The sequence below is a fragment of the Zootoca vivipara genome, chromosome Z, assembly GCF_963506605.1.
Source record: "Zootoca vivipara chromosome Z, rZooViv1.1, whole genome shotgun sequence".
NCBI classification, from domain to species: domain Eukaryota; kingdom Metazoa; phylum Chordata; class Lepidosauria; order Squamata; family Lacertidae; genus Zootoca; species Zootoca vivipara.
In genome coordinates, this window is record NC_083294.1 from 4,029,796 (window position 1) to 4,050,171 (window position 20,376).

At 52.1% G+C, this 20,376-nt stretch overlaps 3 protein-coding genes across 8 annotated transcripts in view; 1 reads left to right on the plus strand and 2 right to left on the minus strand.

Moving 5' to 3' along the window:
• Window positions 1-1,246: 1,246 nt before the first annotated feature.
• Window positions 1,247-5,791, minus strand: RNF208 (ring finger protein 208). The gene is made up of 2 exons (XM_060270555.1): window positions 5,788-5,791; window positions 1,247-3,472 (listed from the first exon to the last, which is right to left on the minus strand). Exons 1-2 carry the CDS (start codon window positions 5,789-5,791, stop codon window positions 2,733-2,735), a joined length of 744 nt encoding a protein of 247 aa, XP_060126538.1. The 3' UTR covers window positions 1,247-2,732.
• A 4,150-nt stretch (window positions 5,792-9,941) lies between these two features.
• On the minus strand, window positions 9,942-17,425 carry NDOR1 (NADPH dependent diflavin oxidoreductase 1). 6 transcript variants are annotated; one of them, XM_035102397.2, is made up of 15 exons: window positions 17,278-17,425; window positions 15,475-15,609; window positions 15,320-15,397; window positions 14,919-15,016; window positions 14,128-14,226; window positions 13,570-13,671; window positions 13,263-13,466; window positions 12,688-12,809; window positions 12,282-12,502; window positions 11,867-11,974; window positions 11,668-11,782; window positions 11,177-11,323; window positions 10,800-10,918; window positions 10,325-10,416; window positions 9,942-10,218 (listed from the first exon to the last, which is right to left on the minus strand). In XM_035102397.2, exons 2-15 carry the CDS (start codon window positions 15,607-15,609, stop codon window positions 10,074-10,076), a joined length of 1,785 nt encoding a protein of 594 aa, XP_034958288.2. In that variant the 5' UTR covers window positions 17,278-17,425; the 3' UTR covers window positions 9,942-10,073. The 6 variants fall into 6 exon arrangements, with proteins under 6 accessions (XP_034958288.2, XP_034958284.2, XP_034958286.2 ...); XM_035102393.2 differs by having other exon boundaries at window positions 15,475-15,660; window positions 17,278-17,391; XM_035102395.2 differs by lacking the exon at window positions 17,278-17,425 and adding an exon at window positions 16,655-17,230.
• TPRN (taperin) overlaps window positions 17,279-20,376 on the plus strand; it is a 6,670-nt gene continuing 3,572 nt past the window's right edge. Inside the window, exon 1 of the mRNA XM_035102391.2 lies at window positions 17,279-19,008. Within this exon, the coding sequence (XP_034958282.1) occupies window positions 17,314-19,008 (1,695 nt within the window). The 5' untranslated portion in view covers window positions 17,279-17,313. The remainder of the gene's footprint in view (window positions 19,009-20,376) is intronic.

A 20,376-nucleotide genomic window follows, 5' to 3' on the forward strand; every position in this document is an offset into this window, starting at 1 on the left:
TTCTCTTCCCCCTCCCTCTTTCTGTCTCTTCCTCTCTTCCTCCCTCTTCCTCTCTCCCTTCATCCTCTCTCTCTCTTTCTCCTTCCTTCCCTCTCTCACCCCTTCCTTCCTTCCCTCTCTCTCTCCCCTGAGTCTATCTTGGTGGACAAATCTCAGATCTACTTTGGTGGACATTACCCAGGAAAGAAGGAAGGAAGGAAGAACAGAGAAAAGGGATGGTGGGACGAAGGGAGGAAGGAAGGAAGGAGGGAGGGAGAAAGGGAGGAGTGAAGGAAAGACGCAAGAAAAGGAAGAAACCAGGAAGAAAGGAAATAAGGGAAGGGGGGGAAGGAGAAGGGAAAAATAGAAGCAAGGAAGAAAGAAAAAAAAGGAAGGAAACGAGGAAGGAATGGAGAAAGAGGGAGGGAGGGAGGCGGGAGGGAGGGAGGAAAGAAGCAAGAAAAGGAAGAAACCAGGAAGAAAGGGAAGAGGGGAAGAATAGAAGGAAGAAAGAAAAGGAAGGAAACAAGGAGGAAGGAAACGAGAAAGGGAGGAAGGAAGGAAAGCAGCAAGTAAAGGAAGAAACCAGGAAGAAAGGAAAGGAAGGAAACAAAGAGGGAGGAATGGAGAGGGAGGGAGGGAGGGACGAAGGAGAGGAGGGAAGAAAGGAAGGACAGAGAAAGGGAGGGAGGGATGAAGGAGAGGAAGGAAGGAAGGTCTATCTTGGTGGACATCTGCTCCAAATCCTACTCCCCAGCTTGGGAATGGACAACCATCTCCAGGAGCAATCATCTCAAGTACTTGAGATGGGGAGGAACCCAAACGAAGGACCTCCCTGGGTCACCCCCACGGATCTCCAGGGATCTCCTCTGACCAGGGATGGAGGGCAGGGTGGAGACGGAGAGGAAGCCATTGGTCGGAGGACCTCGGGCCGGTGGGAAGTGTCGTTCTGAGCGCCCAGCAGGACCACCAGCTTGGAAGCTTCACCTTTGCCATCTCCATCTCTTCTAGGAGTAAGAAGACCACCAAGTGGGAACATCTCTATGGTCCTTTGAGGTCTCCTCGTTCTCCTAATAAATAGATCCAGAAACTGCAAATTTTCCGTTTTTGGTCTCTTTTGTATCTCGGGGGGAGATATATCCCATTATTATTATTATTATTATTACTCGGTTGGAAGCCACCCAGATGGGTGGAGTATAAATAATAATAAATAAAATTATTATTATTATTATTATTATTATTATTATTATTATTATTATTTACTGTATATAAATCTCAAATGAGATATTTCCATTTTAAAATCCATTATTTAAATATTTAGTTATTGATCTGGCCCCACGTTATGGATGCGGCCCACATTCTGGTTTATCAATCCAGCCCTGCGTTATTGATTTTCAATCCAGCCCTGTGCTCTTGGTTTTCGATCCATCCCCTCCTTAGTGGTTATCAAACCAGCCCCATGTTATCGGTTATTGATCCGTCCAGCATTCTTGGGTTATTGATCGGCCCCACGTACTTGGTTATTGAACCAGTCCCATGTGATTGGTTATCAAACCAGCCCAGCTTTCCATAGACCGCCCCGCCTCTGGACCCTGGAATCCCTTCCCTGTCAATCATTCTGTCATTGAAGAGCTGGAATTCCGGGGGTTGGCCTCTTCTGACTCTTCCAATCCTGAGAGCGGCACACTCTGGACTTCCTCAGAGGACCTCTGCACACAGCACTCTACTCCCTCCCTCCAGAAGGAGCACCCAGGGTCCTTTGGGGCGCCTGCCCTCGCACCCGCTACCCCAAAACCTCTTGAGCTCCAGGAATATAGATATCTTTATTGAGGGCATTCACAAGAACAGGACAAGGGTCACGAGCAGAGGGAAGTGGGCGGGGTAAATCTAGATGACCACCAGGGATCCCATTCTGCAACTCCCTGCATTTGGAAAGGACTTTGAAGGACAGACAAGCCCACTTTCCCCCATAGAGGGCTTAACTTCTAAACAGCCTTTCCCCCGCCGGAACGCGTCGAACCCCGGCAAGACTTGGAGCATAAGTAAAGCTTCCCGTGAAACCGATAGCCTGGGTTCAAACGTATCCTGCCTGCCCCCCTCCCTCAATCGTGTCAGCCATCTTGAGAGGTTGGGTCCATCTCTTGCACGTGACCAGCCCTCCTTTCGTCCCCTCCGTGCCCCAGGGTGCCATGCACGGGCACCGCCGAAATTTGCAGGTGCAACCACATGTCAGCGCTCTCAATCAGAGGAGAGAGCCCGTGAGCTGGGCCCCCAATTTCCCCCCTCAGCCGATCGCTCGAGGATGGAACCCCCTCGGGCCAGGCCCCAAAACCGTCCCAAATCGTCCACAGAGAGAGCCCTGGACTAGTCCCAGGATGGCGTCCCATTTTGTGGTGCCCGGAAAGACTCTGACGACGGGGCCCAGAAATCCTCCTAGTGTGGTGTAGGGGTTAAGAGTGGTGGACTCGTAATCTGGTGAACCGGGTTCGCTTCCCCACTCCTCCACATGCAGCTGCTGGGTGACCTTGGGCTGGTCACACTTCTCTGAATTCTCTCAGCCTCACACACCTCACAGAGTGTTTGTTGTGGCAGAGGAAAGGAAAGGAGAATGTGAGCCGCTTTGAGACGCCTTCGGGGAGTGATAAAGTGGGATATCAAATCCAAACTCTTCTTATTCTTCTGGATCCTCCACGGACACAGCCCCGAAACCATCCGATGATGGGGCCCGGTACCCGTCCTTGCGAATCCGACGGTCACATGACGGCGCAGGAGGAGACGGGGTTGCGGACCCGGCAGGCGCAGGCGGCACCGCAATACTGCCGGAAGCTCTGGTAGCAGCCTCGTCCGGATTCGGGGCCCCAGGGTGAGGGCCCGGGTACGGGGCCCTCGGCGGGCAGGCGGGCCAGGATGCGGGCGTTGACGGCCAGGGCAGCCAGGCCGTAGTCGGTGAAAAGGACCGTCTCGCGCTTGCAGGTGGGGCAGGAGATGAATTTGTACTTCGGGCACGATTCGTAAAGGATTTGCAGGCACTCCTCACAGACGGAGTGGAGGCAGGAGAGGAGGCGGGGCCTCTTGTGGGCGGCGTTGTAGGCGTGGCCGCAGGTGGGGCACTCCAGGGGCTCTGTGTGGGGAGGCGGCGGGGCCGGAAGGGCATACTGGTTGGCGATGACCTCGCCTGGGGACGGGTAGAAGGGTGGCGGTGGCGGCGGCGGGGGCAGCGGCTGCTTGGGGTCGAGCGGAGCCAGCTCAGTGCAGGATTGGTTGGCGATGACTTCGCCTGGCGGCCAGGGGGGGCGCTTGGGGAACTTCTCTGGCCGGCCCACTTTGACGGCCTCCATCTTGAGGAGGACTTGGGGGCCCCTCAAGCAGCCCAGGAGGAAGGCCTTGACATGGCTAGCGTCGTCGTCGGGGGCGGGCTTTGAAGCGGGCGCGGTGGCGGCGCATGCCGGGGGTGGGGATATGGCGGATGGCCGGGGTGGGCGGGCAGGAGGACCTGCGGGAGAAGAATCACAGAGAGGGGGTTTGCTAGAGCTCGTTTTCCTCCTCCCCCATAGAGTTCAAGAATCCTAGAGAGGATTTTTTTTCCCATGCAAGGAAACCTGAAGGTTTTCCTTCTTTTATAACATGCATTAACACAGAGTTCCAGAATCCTAGAGTGGATTTTTTTTTAATTAAAAAAAATGCATGTAAAGCTTATCCTTTTTTGCTTTTTTACCACCTGGTCACTGCAATAAATTAATATGTATTATATGGTATATCTATTGTAACACACACACTGAAATATATATATATATCTATATATCTATGTGTGTGTGTATGTGTGTGTGTGTGTATATATATATATACATATACTGAAATATATAACTGTGGGTTTGTGTATTATACTGAAATATATACAGTGGTACCTCAACATCCGAATGACTCGACTTCCGAAGGTTTCGACTTCTGAAGTCGGCAAACCCAGAAGACTTTTCGCCGCGCGAGGTCGGCACATGCGCAGAAGCGCATAAATTGCGCTTCGCGCATGCGCAAAACAGGTACTTCGACATCTGAAGACTTTGTCTTACGGAGAGCGCCGCGGAACGGATCACCTTCGTAAGTCGAGGTACCATTGTAATTGTATGTGTTTGTGTATAGTGTGTGTGTGTGTATATATATTCTGAAATTTAATTTTAACTAACATTAAAACATAGCTGTCATTTACTCATGGATCAACCCACGAAACGACCCACCTGGAGCCACGGACGAGGCGCAGGCTCAGGACGGCTCCTTGCAGCTCAAGGGAAGGCAGCTGAATCGGGGCTGGTCGCCTTTCCTCGCAAGCGGAAAGCTAGGAGCTCGTTTCCTTCTCTGGTGTCTAGGTGGGACGGGTCCCTCACACTCGCAGCCTGGGAGGTGAAGCAAACCAATAATTGGTGCTGGGGAAAAGGGCTAGAGAGGACTCTTGGTGATATAACTTCCCTTCTCAGGCCCCGGGTAGAAGTTGGGCATCAATGTGCCTTGGGGGGGGGGGGAGGATGCATAAAGGAACAGGATATTGGAGGCACTGCCTACATAACATAACATAACATAACATAACATAACATAACATAACATAACATAACATAACATAACATAACATAATATATATTCAAGTTGGAAGGGGTCCTGAAAGTCATTAAAACCAACCCCAGAAAGCCAGGAACTGTTTGTTGATATGATTATTATTTTCAGCAATATACCCAATGCAAAAAATATTTGTATAAACTGCCAGAATAAGATATATACACAGTATATTTTAAAATGTAATCTCTATAAAATAGAGATTACAAAAAAACCATATTTTGTATACATTTTGTTATTTTATTGCCGGTCATTTTATTTGCATCCAAAACTTTATCACCCAATACAGAATATATATTTTTTATAATGTACCAGAATAATAATGTTTTTTTTAAAAAGCAGAATGTATTATTTAGCTCCAATTATTTAAATATATAGTTTAATTTTTAACTACTGATGTTGTCCTTGTTGTTGTGTTGCTACCAGCTCCGTTTTATTTGTATAGAAACAGCCACAATAAAATTAATATTTATAAAATATTTTTTAAGTTTTTTAAAAAAATATTCTACTGAAATATTATTTTTAAAATTATTTATTTCTTAATTCTTTAATTCATTTGCATTCTAGTTTCCATTCAGGGAGTGGGGCTAGATGGCCATTGCTGTCCTGTCAATCACCCTAGCCCTCCCCTGTGAATCAAACTGGGAATTAATATTGAGGATTCAGAGGGTGGGGCTAGGTGATCATTGGTGTCCCGTCAATCATCCCAGCCCTCCCCTGTCAACCATCACTGGATATTCTAGCTGCCATTGAGGTTAGATGACCATCCGTGTCCCCTGTCAATCAAACTGGGAATTAATATTGAGGATTCAGAGGGTGGGGCTAGGTGGCCATCAGTGTCCCCTGTCAATCACCCCAGCCCTCCTGTCAATCTTCTAGCTGCCATTCAGGGGGTAAGGCCAGATGGCCATCGGTGCCCCGTCAATCACCCTAGCCCTCTCCTGTCAATCATCACGGGATATTCTAGCTGCCATTCAAGGGGTGAGGCTAGATGACCATCCGTGTCCCCTGTCAATCAAACTTGGAATTAATATTGAGGATTCAGAGAGTGGAGCTAGATGACCATCAGTTCCCTGTCAATCAAACTGGGAATTAATATTGAGGATTCAGAGGGTGGAGCTAGGTGACCACCAGCGTGCCCCATCAATCACCCTAGCCCTCACGGGATTATTCTAGGGTGAGGCTTGAAGACCATTGCTGTCCCACCCATCCCCCTAACCCTCCCCTGTCAATCACCCCGAATCCACCACCAATTTGGGGTCAGTTTGGATGACCTGGTGGGTTCCCTTCCCACCCATCAGAGGCCTCCTCACCTTTCCTGGTCGGTCAAGACGATGGCGGCGGCCCCTCTTTCCCTCCTCCAGGCGATCCGGAACCTTCCAGAAGACGGGGGGGGGGAGGGTGTCCTCAGGTCCCCTTATCGGTGATCCGATTGGACGAGGAGGCCGGGAGGGGGAGACGGCGGGGCGGCCTTGCGAAGATGCTGCAGGCCAAAGTGGTGCCCAATATGCAGTTAGAGATGCAGATATGGATAAAGGATGCTGCGGAAGGCCGCTGTTTCAGGTGGGGGGGCAGTGTTTGTCCCTACCGTCAATCTCCCTGCTTGGAGAGGGTGACCCCTCCCCCTCCCAAGCAGCAGCGCCCGATTGATGGATGATTGACAGGCCCAATCTGGATGCAGGAGAAGGATGCTAGAAGTGGTACCCAGAGCAGACCTGTAAATCTCGGTGGTGGTGGAGGAGGAGGGGAAAGGAGGTGGGCTTGGGGAGGGAGGATGCGGGGATGCATGGGGTGGGACTTCCTGTGAAGGGGGCGGAGTAGGAGGATGGGGGGAGCGAAGGATGGAGGAGGAGGAGGATGGAGAGGAAAAAGACCTCTGATAAAAGGAATTGGTTTTTTTTCAGGTGGGGGGGCAGCGTTTCTCCCACCCGTCAATCTTCCTGCTTGGAGAGGGTGACCCCTCTCCCTCCTCCCCCCAAAAGCAGGATGGATGATTGACGGGCGCCCAATTCCGGATGCGGGAGAAAGGATGCTAGCAGTGGTACCCAGAGCATAGAGATGAAGAATGCTGTAGCGAATGATGGGCGAATGGTTGTTTTTTTTTCAGGTGGGGGTGTTTGTCCCTCCTGTCAATCTTCCTGCTTGGAGAGGGTGACCCCCCCAAAAAGCAGCAGCAGCCGATGGATGGATTGACAGGCGCGCGATCCCGGATGCTAGGAGTGGTACCCAGAGCATAGGGATGAAGGATGCTGCAGCGAATGATGGGCGGATGTTTTCTTTTCAGGTGGGGGTGGGGTGTGTTTGTCCCTCCCATCAATCTTCCTGTTTGGAGAGAGTGACCCCTCCACCCGCCCTCCCCCAAAGCAGCGCCTAATGGACGGATGATTGACAGGCGCCCAATCCGGGATGCGGGAGAAGGATGCTAGCAGTGGTACCCAAGGGGAGGCAGACCTGTCAATCTCATTGGTGGAGGAAGGGAAAGGAGGCGGGCTCGGGGAGGGAGGATGTGGGGATGCAGGGGGCGGGACTTCCTGGGGGGGGCAGAGGAGGGAGATTGGTACCCAGAGAGGAGGAGGAGGATGGAGAGGAAAAAGAAATCTGAGAAGAGAAATTGGTACCCAGATACGGGTGAAACTCAGAAAATTGGAATATCGTCCAAAAGTGCATTGATTTCAGTAACGCAACTTAAAAGGTGAAACCAATCTATGAGATAGATGCATGATATGCAAAGCAAGATATGTCAAACCTTCATTTGTTGCAATTGTAATTATTTGTCGTTAGGCAGGTCAATTATAAATGGAATGTCATTAATGAAATGTCATAGTGATGCTTATTTTTGTATGATTGTACAGTGGTGCCTCGCTAGACGAAATTAATTCGTTCCACGGGTCAATTCGTGAAATGAAATTTTCGTCTAGCGAGTCCCGGTTTCCCATAGGAATGCATTGAAACTTAATGCGTTCCTATGGGCTCCGGGGGACTGGCGGCGGGGAAGGCAGGCAGGCAGCCACGTGCTCTCTTGCCTGCCTGCCTTCCCCACCGCCTGTCACACGAAGATCGGCGGGCGCTGCTTGCGGGGCTTGTCAACCCCGGCAAACAGCACCCGCCGATCTTCGGCTCTGTCCCCTGATGCGCTACGGCTCGGGGAAGCAGGCAGGGAGACGGCAACAGCCTGCAGCTTCCCGGGCTGTTGCCATCTCTCTGCCTGCTTCCCCGAGCTGAAGCACCCGGGCAAGCCCGACACAGCGGGGGATCCCGCCTGTCACACAGCGGGGATCGTAGGGGGCTTGAGAAGCCCCCTACGATCACCCGTTGTGTGTCGGGCGGGATGGGGGGGGGAAAGACAGGAAAGATCCCGCACTTCCCGGGCGCTTCAGCTCGGGGAAGCAGGCAGGGAGATCCCCCACTGTCACACAGGTGGGATGTCAAGCCCTCTACGACAGGAAAGATCCTGCGTTTCCCCCCCCCCATCCCACCCGACACACAGCGGGGGATCGTAGGGGGCTTCTCAAGCCCTCTACGATCCCCGCTGTGTGACAGGCGGGATGGGGGGGGGGAAGACAGGAAACATCCTGCATTTCCCCCCCATCCCGCCCGACACACAGCGGGGATCGTAGGGCGCTTGCCTTCCCCGAGAAGGCGCCCGGCTTTCTCGGCGAAGGCAAGTGGGGGACACCTAGCCCGCCCGCTTGCCTTCCCCGAGAAGGCACCCGGCTTTCTCAGGGAAGGCAAGCGGGGGACACCTAGCCCGCCCGCTTGCCTTCGCCGAGAAAGCGCCGCCTCGACGAAGGCAAGCGGGCGGACACCTAGTTCCTCCCCCGCTAATTCCTCTTTGTGTTCCGCTGGTCTCTGCCAGCGGAACACAAAGGGGAACCAACTGCATCAGGGAAAGAAGGCAAAGGAAGATCAGCTGAGAGGCGGTGACAGCTGTCAGCGCCTCTCAGCTGATCTTCCTTTGCCTTCTTCCCTTGCTACAGCTGGTTCCCCTTTCGCTAGATGAATGCCCTGATTTTCTGATCGGAGGTTTTTATGGCCACGCTTCGCAAGACAAAGAGGTGGCCATAGAAAACATCGTCGTATAGCGAGGCAACCTCCGATCAGAAAATCCTTTCGTTAAGCGGAATTTTCGTCTAGCAGGGCATTCGTCTAGCGAGGCACCACTGTAACTATTTGTTTTATTACTGAGAAATTTCCAAAAGAAAGCATTTGTCAAATCAAAACGAAAAGAAAAAATAATACGTTGCATTACTGAAATAAATGCACTTTTCGACAATATTCTAATTTTCCGAGCTTCACTTGTATATTGTACAAGGAATTGACAGAAAGTCTCTCCCCCCCAACTTTCCCAATTTTTTTAATCTTGATCTTATTTAACAGATATTGTGATACATTAAGGGTTTATGTCATAGGAAGATACCATTAAATAAGAAATAACAAGAAATTAATATACATGAATATATATATATATATATATATATATATATATACACACACACATACATACATTCATATATATATATACATGAATATTGGATTAAGGAAAATGTAGATAAATGTTGTATTATATGAAAATGGAATAAAAATGAATTAAACAAATTTAAAACAAAGCAAAACAAATTTAAAACAAAGCAAAACAAAGGGATTCTTTTCTGGGAGGGGAAAAAAAGATGCTCAGAGGAGAAGAAGAAGAAAGGGATGGAGGAAAAGGATGCTCTGAGGAATTGGTACCCAAGCAGGAAGGAGGAAGATACAGAGTTCGATTTATTATTATTTTTCCTGAATGGGGGAAGGAAGAAGGCTGCTCCGTAATTATAATTACTAGTAATTATAATAATTATAATCGTAATAATAATAATTTATGAAACAACCCAAAACTGCATTTCACCCCCTAGAACAGCCTTTTAAAAATATCCCTGGGAACTGTAGCATATTCAGGTAGTTTGCTCTTGGGAACTGCAGCGCACTCAGGCGGCTGGGAACTGCAGTTTATTCAGGGCAATGGCAGGTCATTCAAGGTACCTGGGAACTAGTTTATTCAGGGTAACCGCAGGTCATTCAAGGCACCTGGAAACTGCAGTTTATTCAGGGCAATTTGTCATTCCTGGCGTCTGGGAACTGTAGTTTACTCAGGGCAATCGCAGGTCATTCAAGGTGCCTGAGAACTGCAGTTTATTCAGGGCAGTCGGTCACTCAAGGTGCCTGGGAACTGTAGTTTCTTCAGTGCAATCGCAGGTCACTCAAGGCATCTGGGAACTGTAGTTTATTCAGGGCAACCGCAGGTCACTCAAGGCGCCTGGGAACCGCAGTTTATTCAGGGCGTCGGGGAACTGCAGGGCACTACATAAAAACCCAACCAATCGTAACAATAATCGTCGTAGTTTTATTCCCGGTACTGGGTGCAAGATGTGACTGCCAGAAACTACGGCCCTGTCGACCCGCCATCCGGAGGATTCCTGGAACTGTAGCGCCCAGATGTTTCCAAGGCGCCCAGCTCAGGACCACGTCTCGGCCTGGAAGCGCCCGGCCCGCTCCAGGGCGGCCAGGAACTCAGCTGCCTGGGGCGCTGACAGCCCGCCCTCGGACTCAAACCCGGAGCACAGGGCCTCGGCGATGCATTCCGGCACCTCCTTGGCGCTCCTGGAATTAAATTAAATTGAAATTAAATTGAAATTGAAATCAGAACAGCGGGTTCAAGGACTAGATGGCACTACAATTCCTGGAGCCCGGCCGCAGTACGACTCACCCGGCTAAATAGATTCGGGCGCCACGGCACAACAACTCCCACAACAGCGCCTGGTTTTCCCGCAGGCGGTGTTGGACGTAGATTTTCTCTTCCTGCAGGGAAGTGGGCCAAAAAAATTGGATTTAATTTTCCCAGCAAGGGATGCCAGCAAGACAAAACCCTCGCGTAAAGGGTTTCTCTCTCTCTCTTTTCCTTCCTTCCTTCCTTCCTTCCTTCCTTCCTTCCTTCCTTCCTTCCTTCCTTCCTTCCTTCCTCTCTCTCTCTCTCTCTCTGTCTACCCTCCTTCCTTAATTCCTCTATATCTATCTATCTATCTATCTATCGATCGATCGATCTATTTCTCCCTTCCTTCCTTCCTTTTTTTCTTTCTCTTCCTTCCTTTGTCCCTCCCTCTTTCTTTCTTTCTTTCTTTCTTTCTTTCTTTCTTTCTTTCTTTCTTTCTTCCCTTTCCTTCCTCGCACTCCCATTGGCTCACCTGGTCCCGGGAAAAAGCGGGGAAGACGGATAGGAAGCCCCGGTCAGAAAGCTCCGCCCACTCATCCCAGAAGTAGAAGTCGTGGGCGCGGTGGCGGCAGCCGAAGAAGAGGAAGTTGCCTGGAGAAGGGGGCGGGGTTAAGGAGGGAGGAAGCAATAGGATGACAGCAGAGACCACCCACAGTTTCCTCCAAGCAGCATTTTTTAAAAGGCCTGAAATGGCATTGAATACTGCACAAATTTACAAATTGCATTCTATAAATTTCTGCAATTTCACGATCAAATTCACAGATTTCCTCCTAATTGCATTCTATAAATTCCTGAAATTTCATGATCAAATTCACAATTTTTTAAATTTGCATTTTTAAAATTCCTGACCTCTCTTCCCCTGCGCTTCACGTTCCTGGATGGCGGCGCGGAAGGGAGCCACGCCCGTCCCAGGAGCTACCATGACAACGGGGGTGTCGGGGTCATCAGGGAATTGCAGCCCCCCCTTCTTCACCCACAGGGGCACTTGGACCGGCCCTGGAGCAAGAGAAATGTAACGGGGGCATCAGGGCGCGCCACCAAACTTTGATGGGTCCTGGCAGGAGAAACATAGCATGGGTGCCAGGCGGGAGAAACGTAGTGCGGGCATCAGGCCCACTGTGGGATTTGCGCTGGATCACTGGTGGGTTCTGGCGGGATAAATGTAGCACGGGCACCAGGCCCTGCTGCGGGATTTGCGCCAGGGCACTTTGATGGGTCCTGGTAAGAGAAATATAGCACGGGAGCCAGGCCGCACCGCGGGACCCCTGCCCAAGCAATTTGTTTGTTCCTGGCAGGAGAAACATAGCATTTTGTGCCCAGCGCCTTCTGCTACAACTCACCGCGTGCCGGGTCAAGGGAGGCCAGCCAAGTGGAGCAGAGGCCGCGCCGGGGCCGGGCCAGGCGCGTCTTGTAGCGGACCACAGCCACCAGGATCTGGATGCGGTCGGGGAAGGCCTGTGGGGAGAGGGCAGGAGTCGTAGAACCGGGTGCAGTGGTGGAGGCGTGGGTGGGTTTGGTAAACTGTGTGTTAAGACTCACCAGCATGGAAGAGGCGATGGAAAAGGCCCGGGCCCGGATGCGAGGGATGAGGTCGAGGAGGAGGTGGCAGGGAATGGCGGCCGCCGTCTTGGGGAAATCGCTCAGGACCTGGTGGGGAGAAAGAGCTGGGAATTGTAGCGCCAGCACCTGCTGGGTGTCACCAAAGACTTGAGGCAACGGCTGAGCTGCTCAAAGTTGGCTGGGGGAAGGAAGCAGGGCTGGCTGGGAACTGTGGCGCTGGGAACCAAGTGCTGGAAACCAGGCACTGGGAACCGTGGTGCTCGAAACCAGGCGCTGGAAATGGTGGCCCGATTCCCAACGTCTAGTTTCCTGCGTCATGGTTCCCATCGCCTGGTTCCCTGCGCCTGGTTCCCAGCGCTAGAACTCCCCCGGCCCTGGGACTGCTTGGGCCTACCTCCAGAGTGGTTCGTCGCGGCCGGTGGCAGTAGGCGTAGAGCTCCTCCTGGCCGGGCGCTGAGACGAATTCCCGCAGCTTTTCCCGCTCGCGCTCGTCGGGCGAGAGCTGGGCGGCAAGTTCGAAAAACGAGCGGCGGGGGACGCCGGCGATGTCCAGGCAGTTTTCCACTAGGTGTCCAATGCTGCAGGGCCGGGGCAGTGGGAATGGCAGTGCGGTGCCTGGTGGGGCAGAAGAGTTGGCTGGAGAAATGTAGTGCAGGCAACAGGCCCCTGCCCAGCAGAATCCCTGCCCAGGCAATTTCATGGATCCTGGCAGGAGAAACGTAGTGCGGGCACCAGGCCCCGCCCTGGAAACCTTGTCCGGGCACTTTGATGGGACCTGGTGGGAGAAACGTAGTGCGTACCCTGTTCGGCCGGCTCAACCAGGAAGCGCCGGCGTGGGTCCAGGTTCAAGAGGCGACAGAAGAGCTCCACGTCCTCCGGGGCGTTGCGGGGAGCGATCAGGGCCAGGTCGCCGGCGGCAGTCCTGGGGAAAGGGTAACGTAGCGCATTGGCATCTTCCTTCCTTCCTTCCTTTTCTTTCTCTCCCTTCCTCTATCTATCTATCTATCTATCTATCTATCTATCTATCTATCTATCTATCTATCTATCCCTTCCTTCCTTCTTCTTTCTCTCTCTCTCTCTCTTCCTTCCTTCCTTAATCCTCTCTCTCTCTCTCTCAATCAATCTATTTCTCCCTTCCGTCCTTCCATCCTTCTTTCCCTTCCTTCCTTCCTTCCTTCCTTCCTTCCTTCCTTCCTTCCTTCCTTCCTTTCTCCCTCCCTCCTTAATTCTTTCCTCCCTCCCTTCTATCAATCTATCTATCTTCCATATTCCTTCCTTCCATCTATCTATCTATCTAACTATCTATCTTCCTCCCTCCCTCCTTAATTCTCTTCCTTCCTTCCTCTATCTACCCACAGGGGGGGGGGGAACGCACTGGATCCCAGATCCGGCCAGGTCCAGCTCGATCAGCCGGACGTCTTGGAAGTGCGACTCGGACGTCACCCTCTGATTGGACAGCACCCGGGCCGGGAAGGGGTGCCGTTCGCACGTAGGACCTGGGTCGGATTCGGCGGGGGGGTCGGGGCACCCGGTCTGGTCATTGCCGTCCAGGAAGCGGAAGGTGAAGCGGGACGGCAAACTGGAAGGGGAGAGAAGGAGCATAGAAGTGAGACCGGCGGAAGAATAGCAGGAATAATAATAATAATAATAATAACAATAACAATAATAATCACTGTGCTTACATGATGTCTGGACTAAGGATTTGCAGGCCGGGAGGAAGAGGATATAATTGCAGGATCTTCTCCCAGAGATCCGCAAGCCAGGGATCGACGGCGGCGTCCGGGCTGAAAAAGGGACGCAGCGGTTATCTAGTCTGACCACCAAATCACCACATATTTGCGGCGAAAGGAGACCAATGGGGCTGTATGGTCTGACCCCAAATCTCAGCCCTGGAATCTCCGGATATTCGTGGCAAAAAGGGACCCCTGGCGGCCATCTAGCCTGACCCCGGATCTCTGCATATTCGCGGCAAAAAGGTACCAAGCGGCGATCTAGTCCTTCCCTCCTCCCTCCCTCCCATCCTTCTCTCTCTCTTTCTCTCTCACCCCTTCCTTCCTTCCTTAATTCATCTCTCTCTCTCTCTTTTCCTTCCTTCCTTAATTCATCTATCTATCTATCTAACTATCTATCTATCTTTTTTCTTTCTTTTTCTTACTTTCTTCCCTTCTTAATTCCTCTATCTATCTATCTATTCCCACCCCAAATCACAGGAGTTCGGGTCCCGGGTCATCCAGCCTCACCCCAAGTCATGCTGGTCATCCCCCAAGGCAGCGGGCAGCAGCGGGCAGCCGCCCAACTGGTGAAGCCTCTTGTGCAGCTTCTTGGCGACAAAGTTGAACCTGGCGGGATGGGGGGGGGAAAGGAACATTGTTTTCCCGGGTATTTATTAAATATTATTTATTAAAATTTAATTGATTAAATATTATTTCTTGAAATTTAATTGGTTAAATATTATTTCTTGAAATTTAATTGATTAAATATTATTTCTTGAAATTTAATTCATGAAATGTTATTTCTTAAAATTTAATTGATTAAATATTATTTCTTAAAATTAAATATTATTTATTAAAATGTAATTGATTGAATATTATTTCTTGAAATGGAATTCATGAAATATGATTCATGAAATATGATTTATTAAAATTGAATTCATGAAATATGATTCATGGAAATGGAATTTATCAAATATGATTTATTAAAATTGAATTCATTAAATATTATTTCTTAATTACAAATTCAATTCATGAAATGATTTCTTGCAATTGAATTCATGAAATATTATTTATTGAAATTGAATTCATGAAATATGATTTATGAATTTTGAATTCATGAAATATTATTTCAAAAATTGGATTTATAAAATATTATTTCTTGAATTTATTAAGTATTATTTCTCAATTAAAATTATAATTTATTAAAATTGAATTCATGAAATATGATTTCTTGAAATTGAATTCATGAAATATGATTTCTTGAAATTGAATTCATGAAATATGATTAATTTAAATTTAATTTTAAAAGGGGGACTTACTTGGGGTAGGAAGAATCGCCAAGCCCGAGAACGGCGTAGTCCAGCTGGCAGAGGGAACCGGGAGACAGGCTCTTCCGGAAAAGGAACCTCCAGAAATTCTGGGTTTTCCGGCGGTCGGGAAAAAGAGGAGAGGGGAATACTCATTGCATGTCAAACATGGCTCACATTAAATGTATAATACATCAACATAAAATCAGGCAATTAAATTAAAATAATTCCCAAAATCTGATCAGGATCAGAATGAAATCCGATCAGATGGCAACCTGCAGATTAGGGTTGGGGGCCTTAAATGCTCCCCAGGCCCATATTAGTAATTAATAATAATTAGTAATCAATTATTACTTTTAATACTGCCTCAACTATCAGTATTACTATTATTATTATTATTAATATTTATTTACTTTCATGTTATCCGGAGGGTCTCCTTGCCCCGTGGTGGCGCAGACGAAAATCACCAGGGGCTCATCGATCAGGTTTGCCTAGGGAAAAAGGGAGAGTGGCTTGAACTCTGCGCATGCTCTGGGATCCTCTCATTGCAAGTGGAATTCACACTCACCACCGGATAAGAGTCCAGGGCGTCAACCCGGCACTGGAAGTGGCGGCGCTTGGCCTGGCGCCCGATCCTCTCACCTAAATCCTCGGCAGTGCCGGTCTGGCTGCCGAAAAGGATCAGGAGGCGGCGCTCTTCCATCTGCGAAGCAGGCAGGAATTCAACAGGAGAATGCATTTCTATGGGATTCAACTTACAATGTGCGTTTGGAACGCATTAAATTCGTAAGTAGAGGTACCATTGTAGATGAATTAAGGAAGGAAGGAAACAAATAGTCACAATCATTCAAAAATAAACAAAAATGAACATCGCTATGACATTTCATATGAGAAGGGGTGATTGGCTGCCGGGTGGACGGCGAGGCGCAGCGCGCCAATGGGACGCGGACGACTGGGGGGGGGAGAAGAGTCGTTTGAAGGCGGGTCCTGATGACGTACGCGGAAGTGGTTGCCCGCGCCCATATTGGTAATTAATAATATTTAATTATTATTATAGGGGACCCAGGTGGCGCTGTGGTTAAACCACTGAGCCTAGGGCTTGCTGATCAGAAGGTTGGCGGTTCGAATCCCTGTGGCGGGGTGAACTCCCGTTGCTTGGTCCCAGCTCCTGCCAACCTAGCAGTTCGAAAGCACGTCAAAATGCAAGTAAATAAATAGGAACCGCTACAGCGGGAAGGTAAACGGCGTTTCCATGTGCTGCTCTGGTTTGCCAGAAGCGGCTTTGTCATGCTGGCCACATGACGTGGAATCGGCCAATAATGTGAGATGAGCGCGCCCAGAGTCGGTCACGACTGGACCTAATGGTCAGGGGTCCCTTTACCTTTAATAACAATTTATAATAAATGCACCCCAGACCCAAATTGGTAATACTGCAATTAATAATTATAATCAATAATCATGCTAGTAACCAATTATTACTTTTAATACTGCCCCAACCTAGCAGGAAAAAAAGGATTTAAGGAATGCAGAAGAATGGCAGGAATCCACGTGATGCCAGCAGCTGGAGTGAAAGCGGGCACCCACTTCCGCGTACGTCATGAGGACCCGCCTTCAAAAGACTCTTTCCCCAGTCGTCCGCGTCCCATTGGCGCGCTGCGCCTCGCCGTCCACCCGGCAGCAAATCACCCCTTCTCATTGGACCGCGCCTTTGACGGACAATCAGGTCACCCAATTGCCGCCTTATTTACCTCAGAATCTTTTGCTTTATCAGAGCCCATCCTCCTCCTTTCTCCTATCAAAGACGGCCAGAGCCAGGGTGGGCGGAACACGCCCGCGGCACCCGTTTTCCATTGGCCAGAGCCTTGGAGAGACAAAGACCCCAGCCAATCATCTCCTTTAGTCCGTCAGAGTCCGTCCTCTTCAATTCCCCTATTATAACTTGCGTGGGCGGAGCGTCGCGTGAGCGAGCCAATCCCCGTCTCCCGCCTCCAAGCCGCCCGACGCCCATTGGTCCAAGCTTTGGAGCGACTACCCCGCCGGCCAACCCTCTACTTTGTTCCCTCAGAGCCCATCCTCCTCCTATCAGAGCTAGTGTGGGCGGAGCGTGGCGCGAGCGAGCTAATCCGCGCCGCCCGCCTCCGCGCCGCCCTGTGTCCATTGGCTCGCGCCTTTGACGGACAGCTCCGCCAGCCAACCCTCTTCTTTGATTCCCTCAAAGCCCGTCCTTCCTCTTGTCAAAGAAGGCCCGACCCAGCGTGGGCGGAGCGTCGGCGAGCGCGCCAATCCACGCCGCCCGCCTCCGCGCCGTTCGACGCCCATTGGTCGCCGTCTTTGACGGACAACCCGGCCCGCCAACCTCCGCCTGATTTACCTCAGAGTCCTTGAAAGTCGCTCCGAAGCGGCAGCCATGGAGGCCTCGCAGGTGCCCGAGTGGAAAAAAGCCCTACTGGAGCGGAAACGGGCCAAGCGGGCCGCCACAGACGACGGTCTCTCGCTGTCCCGCCTGCTCGAGCTCTACTCGGCCATGCCGGGCGTGCGGACCATCCGCGCCGACCGTATCGTCATTATCGAGACGTGCCCGGGAGAAGCCGCCCAGCGACGCGTACCGGGAGCCGCTGAGCTCAGGGCCGAGCAGGTCGTCGTCTACGAGCCCCAGCCGGGCCACGTCCGCCGCCTCCGGCACCAATTCGACCCGGTGAGACCGCGCATACGCCGCTGTGGCGCTCCCGGGCGGAAGGAGGCTTCGGATGGCTTACTGCGCATGCGGGGTACTTCGGGGGACGGACTGCGTATGTGCGAAGGGCGCCAGGCCGTTTCGGCGGACCAACTGCGCATGTCAAAAGGGCAAATGGGCGCTTCGGGTTGCCCGCTGCGCATTCGCGAAGGGCGGTACAACACGGCAGAGAAACCAGTGGACGCCTGGAGTAGCTTCTGCCAATCGGAGGAGTCGGGTGTCCCACTGCGCATGCCTGAACGGCAGTCCGAGAGGGCAAAGGAGGCTTCAAGCGGAACACTGCGCATGGTCGGAGGCCAGCTGGCCACTCCTCCCTTCAGCCAATATGTGCAGAAGATCGCCGCCAATTCTTTCCTCGTGAACCCGCGGGGGCGCCGTGCTATAGATCCCAAGGAGCGTGCTACAGATCCCAGGGGGGGAGGCGCCTGGCACAGTGCTACGGTTCCCACGGAGAAAGCCTGGCCAGCTTCACCCGATTCTACGGTTCCCAAGAAAAGCGCCTGGCCGGATGCTAAGGTTCACAAAGAAAGAGCCTGGCCACCTTCGCCCAATGGTATGGTTCCCAAAGAAAGAGCCTGGCCGCCTTCGCCGGATTCTATGGTTCCCAGAGAAAGAGCCTGGCCGCCTTTGCTTGATGCTACAGTTCCCAAAGAAATCACCTGGCCGCCTTTGCCAGAATCTACATATCCCAAGGAAAGCACCCGGATGGCTTCTGAGTGGTGCGCTACAAATCCCGAGGGAGGCACCCGGCCTGCTTCGCCAAAGGGCCCTGGGCGCCGCACTGCGGACCTGGAGGAACCATACTACAGATCCCAAGAACGCCCCCGTACTGTTTCGCCAAGGGGCCCCGAGCCCCACCCTACCAATTCCTCCCTCCAAGATGCCACAGATCCCAGGGGTTGCTTGCGGGGCGCCATCGCCACAGGAACCGTAGCACCGCCTGTCGCCAACTTGGCGCCCTCTCCCGGGGCCAGCCTGCGCCAGAACTCCCGCAACTCCTTCCGGGTCGTCCCTCGCCCGCCGAGAGGGGTGCCCGCTCCCCAGGAGAATGACCGGGTTCCTGTCACCTGCATTGATGAGGAAACTACAACTCCCTTGGCGCCGCTGAAGGTGCTGAGCCCCCGCCTGGAGGGCTGCGACGTCCCTTATGACAGCTCTCTGGCCCCGGATTCCGAAGACGCCGCCTTGGGGTCTGGATTTGAGTCTACCCTGCTGCACAATGGCACCCGGGAAGCGCCCGGTCCCAAGTTCGAATGCGCTTTCCCCCGGAGCCGTTACCCCTGCGCGGAGGAGATTGAGGTCATCGGCGGATATCTTTCGCTGGACCGCTCCTGCATGAGCAAAGGCGGGGCGCGGCGGAGGAAAAAGGTAGCTGGGCGCCCGGGGGTCATCCAGCCTTACCCGTCTAGCATCACTCGAACTCTGAACCCGTATGTGTATACAGGTGAAACTCGGAAAATTAGAATATCGCCTTAAAGTGCATTTATTTCAGTACAGTGGAACCTTGGTTTACGAACACCTCGGTTTATGAACTTTCGGTTTACGAACAACTGTAACCCGGAAGTACGAAAAACGAGGTGTCCGAGGCCTCCACGAAGGCCTCAAGACTGGGCCGCAGCTGCGGAGGCGTTCCTATGGCTCAGCGAAGGCCCGGAGCCTTCCGCAGCATCGGAAGCACTCCCAGGGCCTCTCCCTTCCCCCCACTCACACGTTTCTGGGCCTTTCCTGGACCTGGGGCTTCCGGCAGCCGAGCGTCCTCGGCGGGACGATGCAGCAGCAGGGCGATAAGGCTGAGGCTCTTCACCTCACATAGTCCCTCTCCCTTGCTTCTGCTTGTTTGGAGTGGTGGCCTTCTCGGCCGGTTCCGGGCTTCCCTCGCCCTCTCCTCCGGTACACCGGAGTTCCACTGAGCACGTTGCCCTAGGCCAGTGTTTTTCAACCTTTTTTGGTCAAAGGCACACTTATTTCATTAAAAAAATCACGAGTCACACCACCATTAGAAAATGTTAAAAAAATTAACTCTGTGCCTATATTGACTATATATAAAGTAATTTTTCAAATTTTCCCACGGCACACCAGGCAAGTGTGCCGCGGAATAGTGGTTGAAAAACACTGCCCTAGGCCACAGGGCTCCGGCCGGGTGCCGATGGCCGGGCACGCTCTGGCTCTGGTCCCGGGCTTGTGCGTTCGCGGGGTGGGTGTGTGACAACCCCCAACCAAGCCACTGAGCTCCCAGGGCTCCCCCCACCTCTCGTGGGGTGGGGGCGGCGGACTCCACGGATCGGGGCCGCGGACACGCCGGCTGCTTTGCCTGATGTCGGGAGCACTTCCCCCAAGTAGCCCTGAGCCGCCGAGTCCGCCACCGCTCGTGCGGTCGTCGTGGGGGTGACGACCGGGAGGGGTGACGACCCCTAAACTGAGCCACTGGGCTCCCTGAGCTCCCCACACACCTCGTGGGATAGCGGTGGTGGTGGACTCCGCCGCTCAGGGAGGCGGCGACGCACCAGCTGTTTTGCGAGATGTCGGGAGCGCTTCCCCCGAGCGGCCCCAACCCGCAGAGTCTGCCACCTCTCGTGCAGTCGCTGGGAGCGGTGACGACCTCTAAACTGAGCCCTGGGCTCCCCGGGCTCCCCCACCTCTCGTGGGGCGGCGGCGGACTCCTGCTTTGCCGGATGTCGGGAGCGCTTCCCCCAAGCGTGTTAAAATTCGTGTTAACTTGCTGTTTTAGGGGGTGTT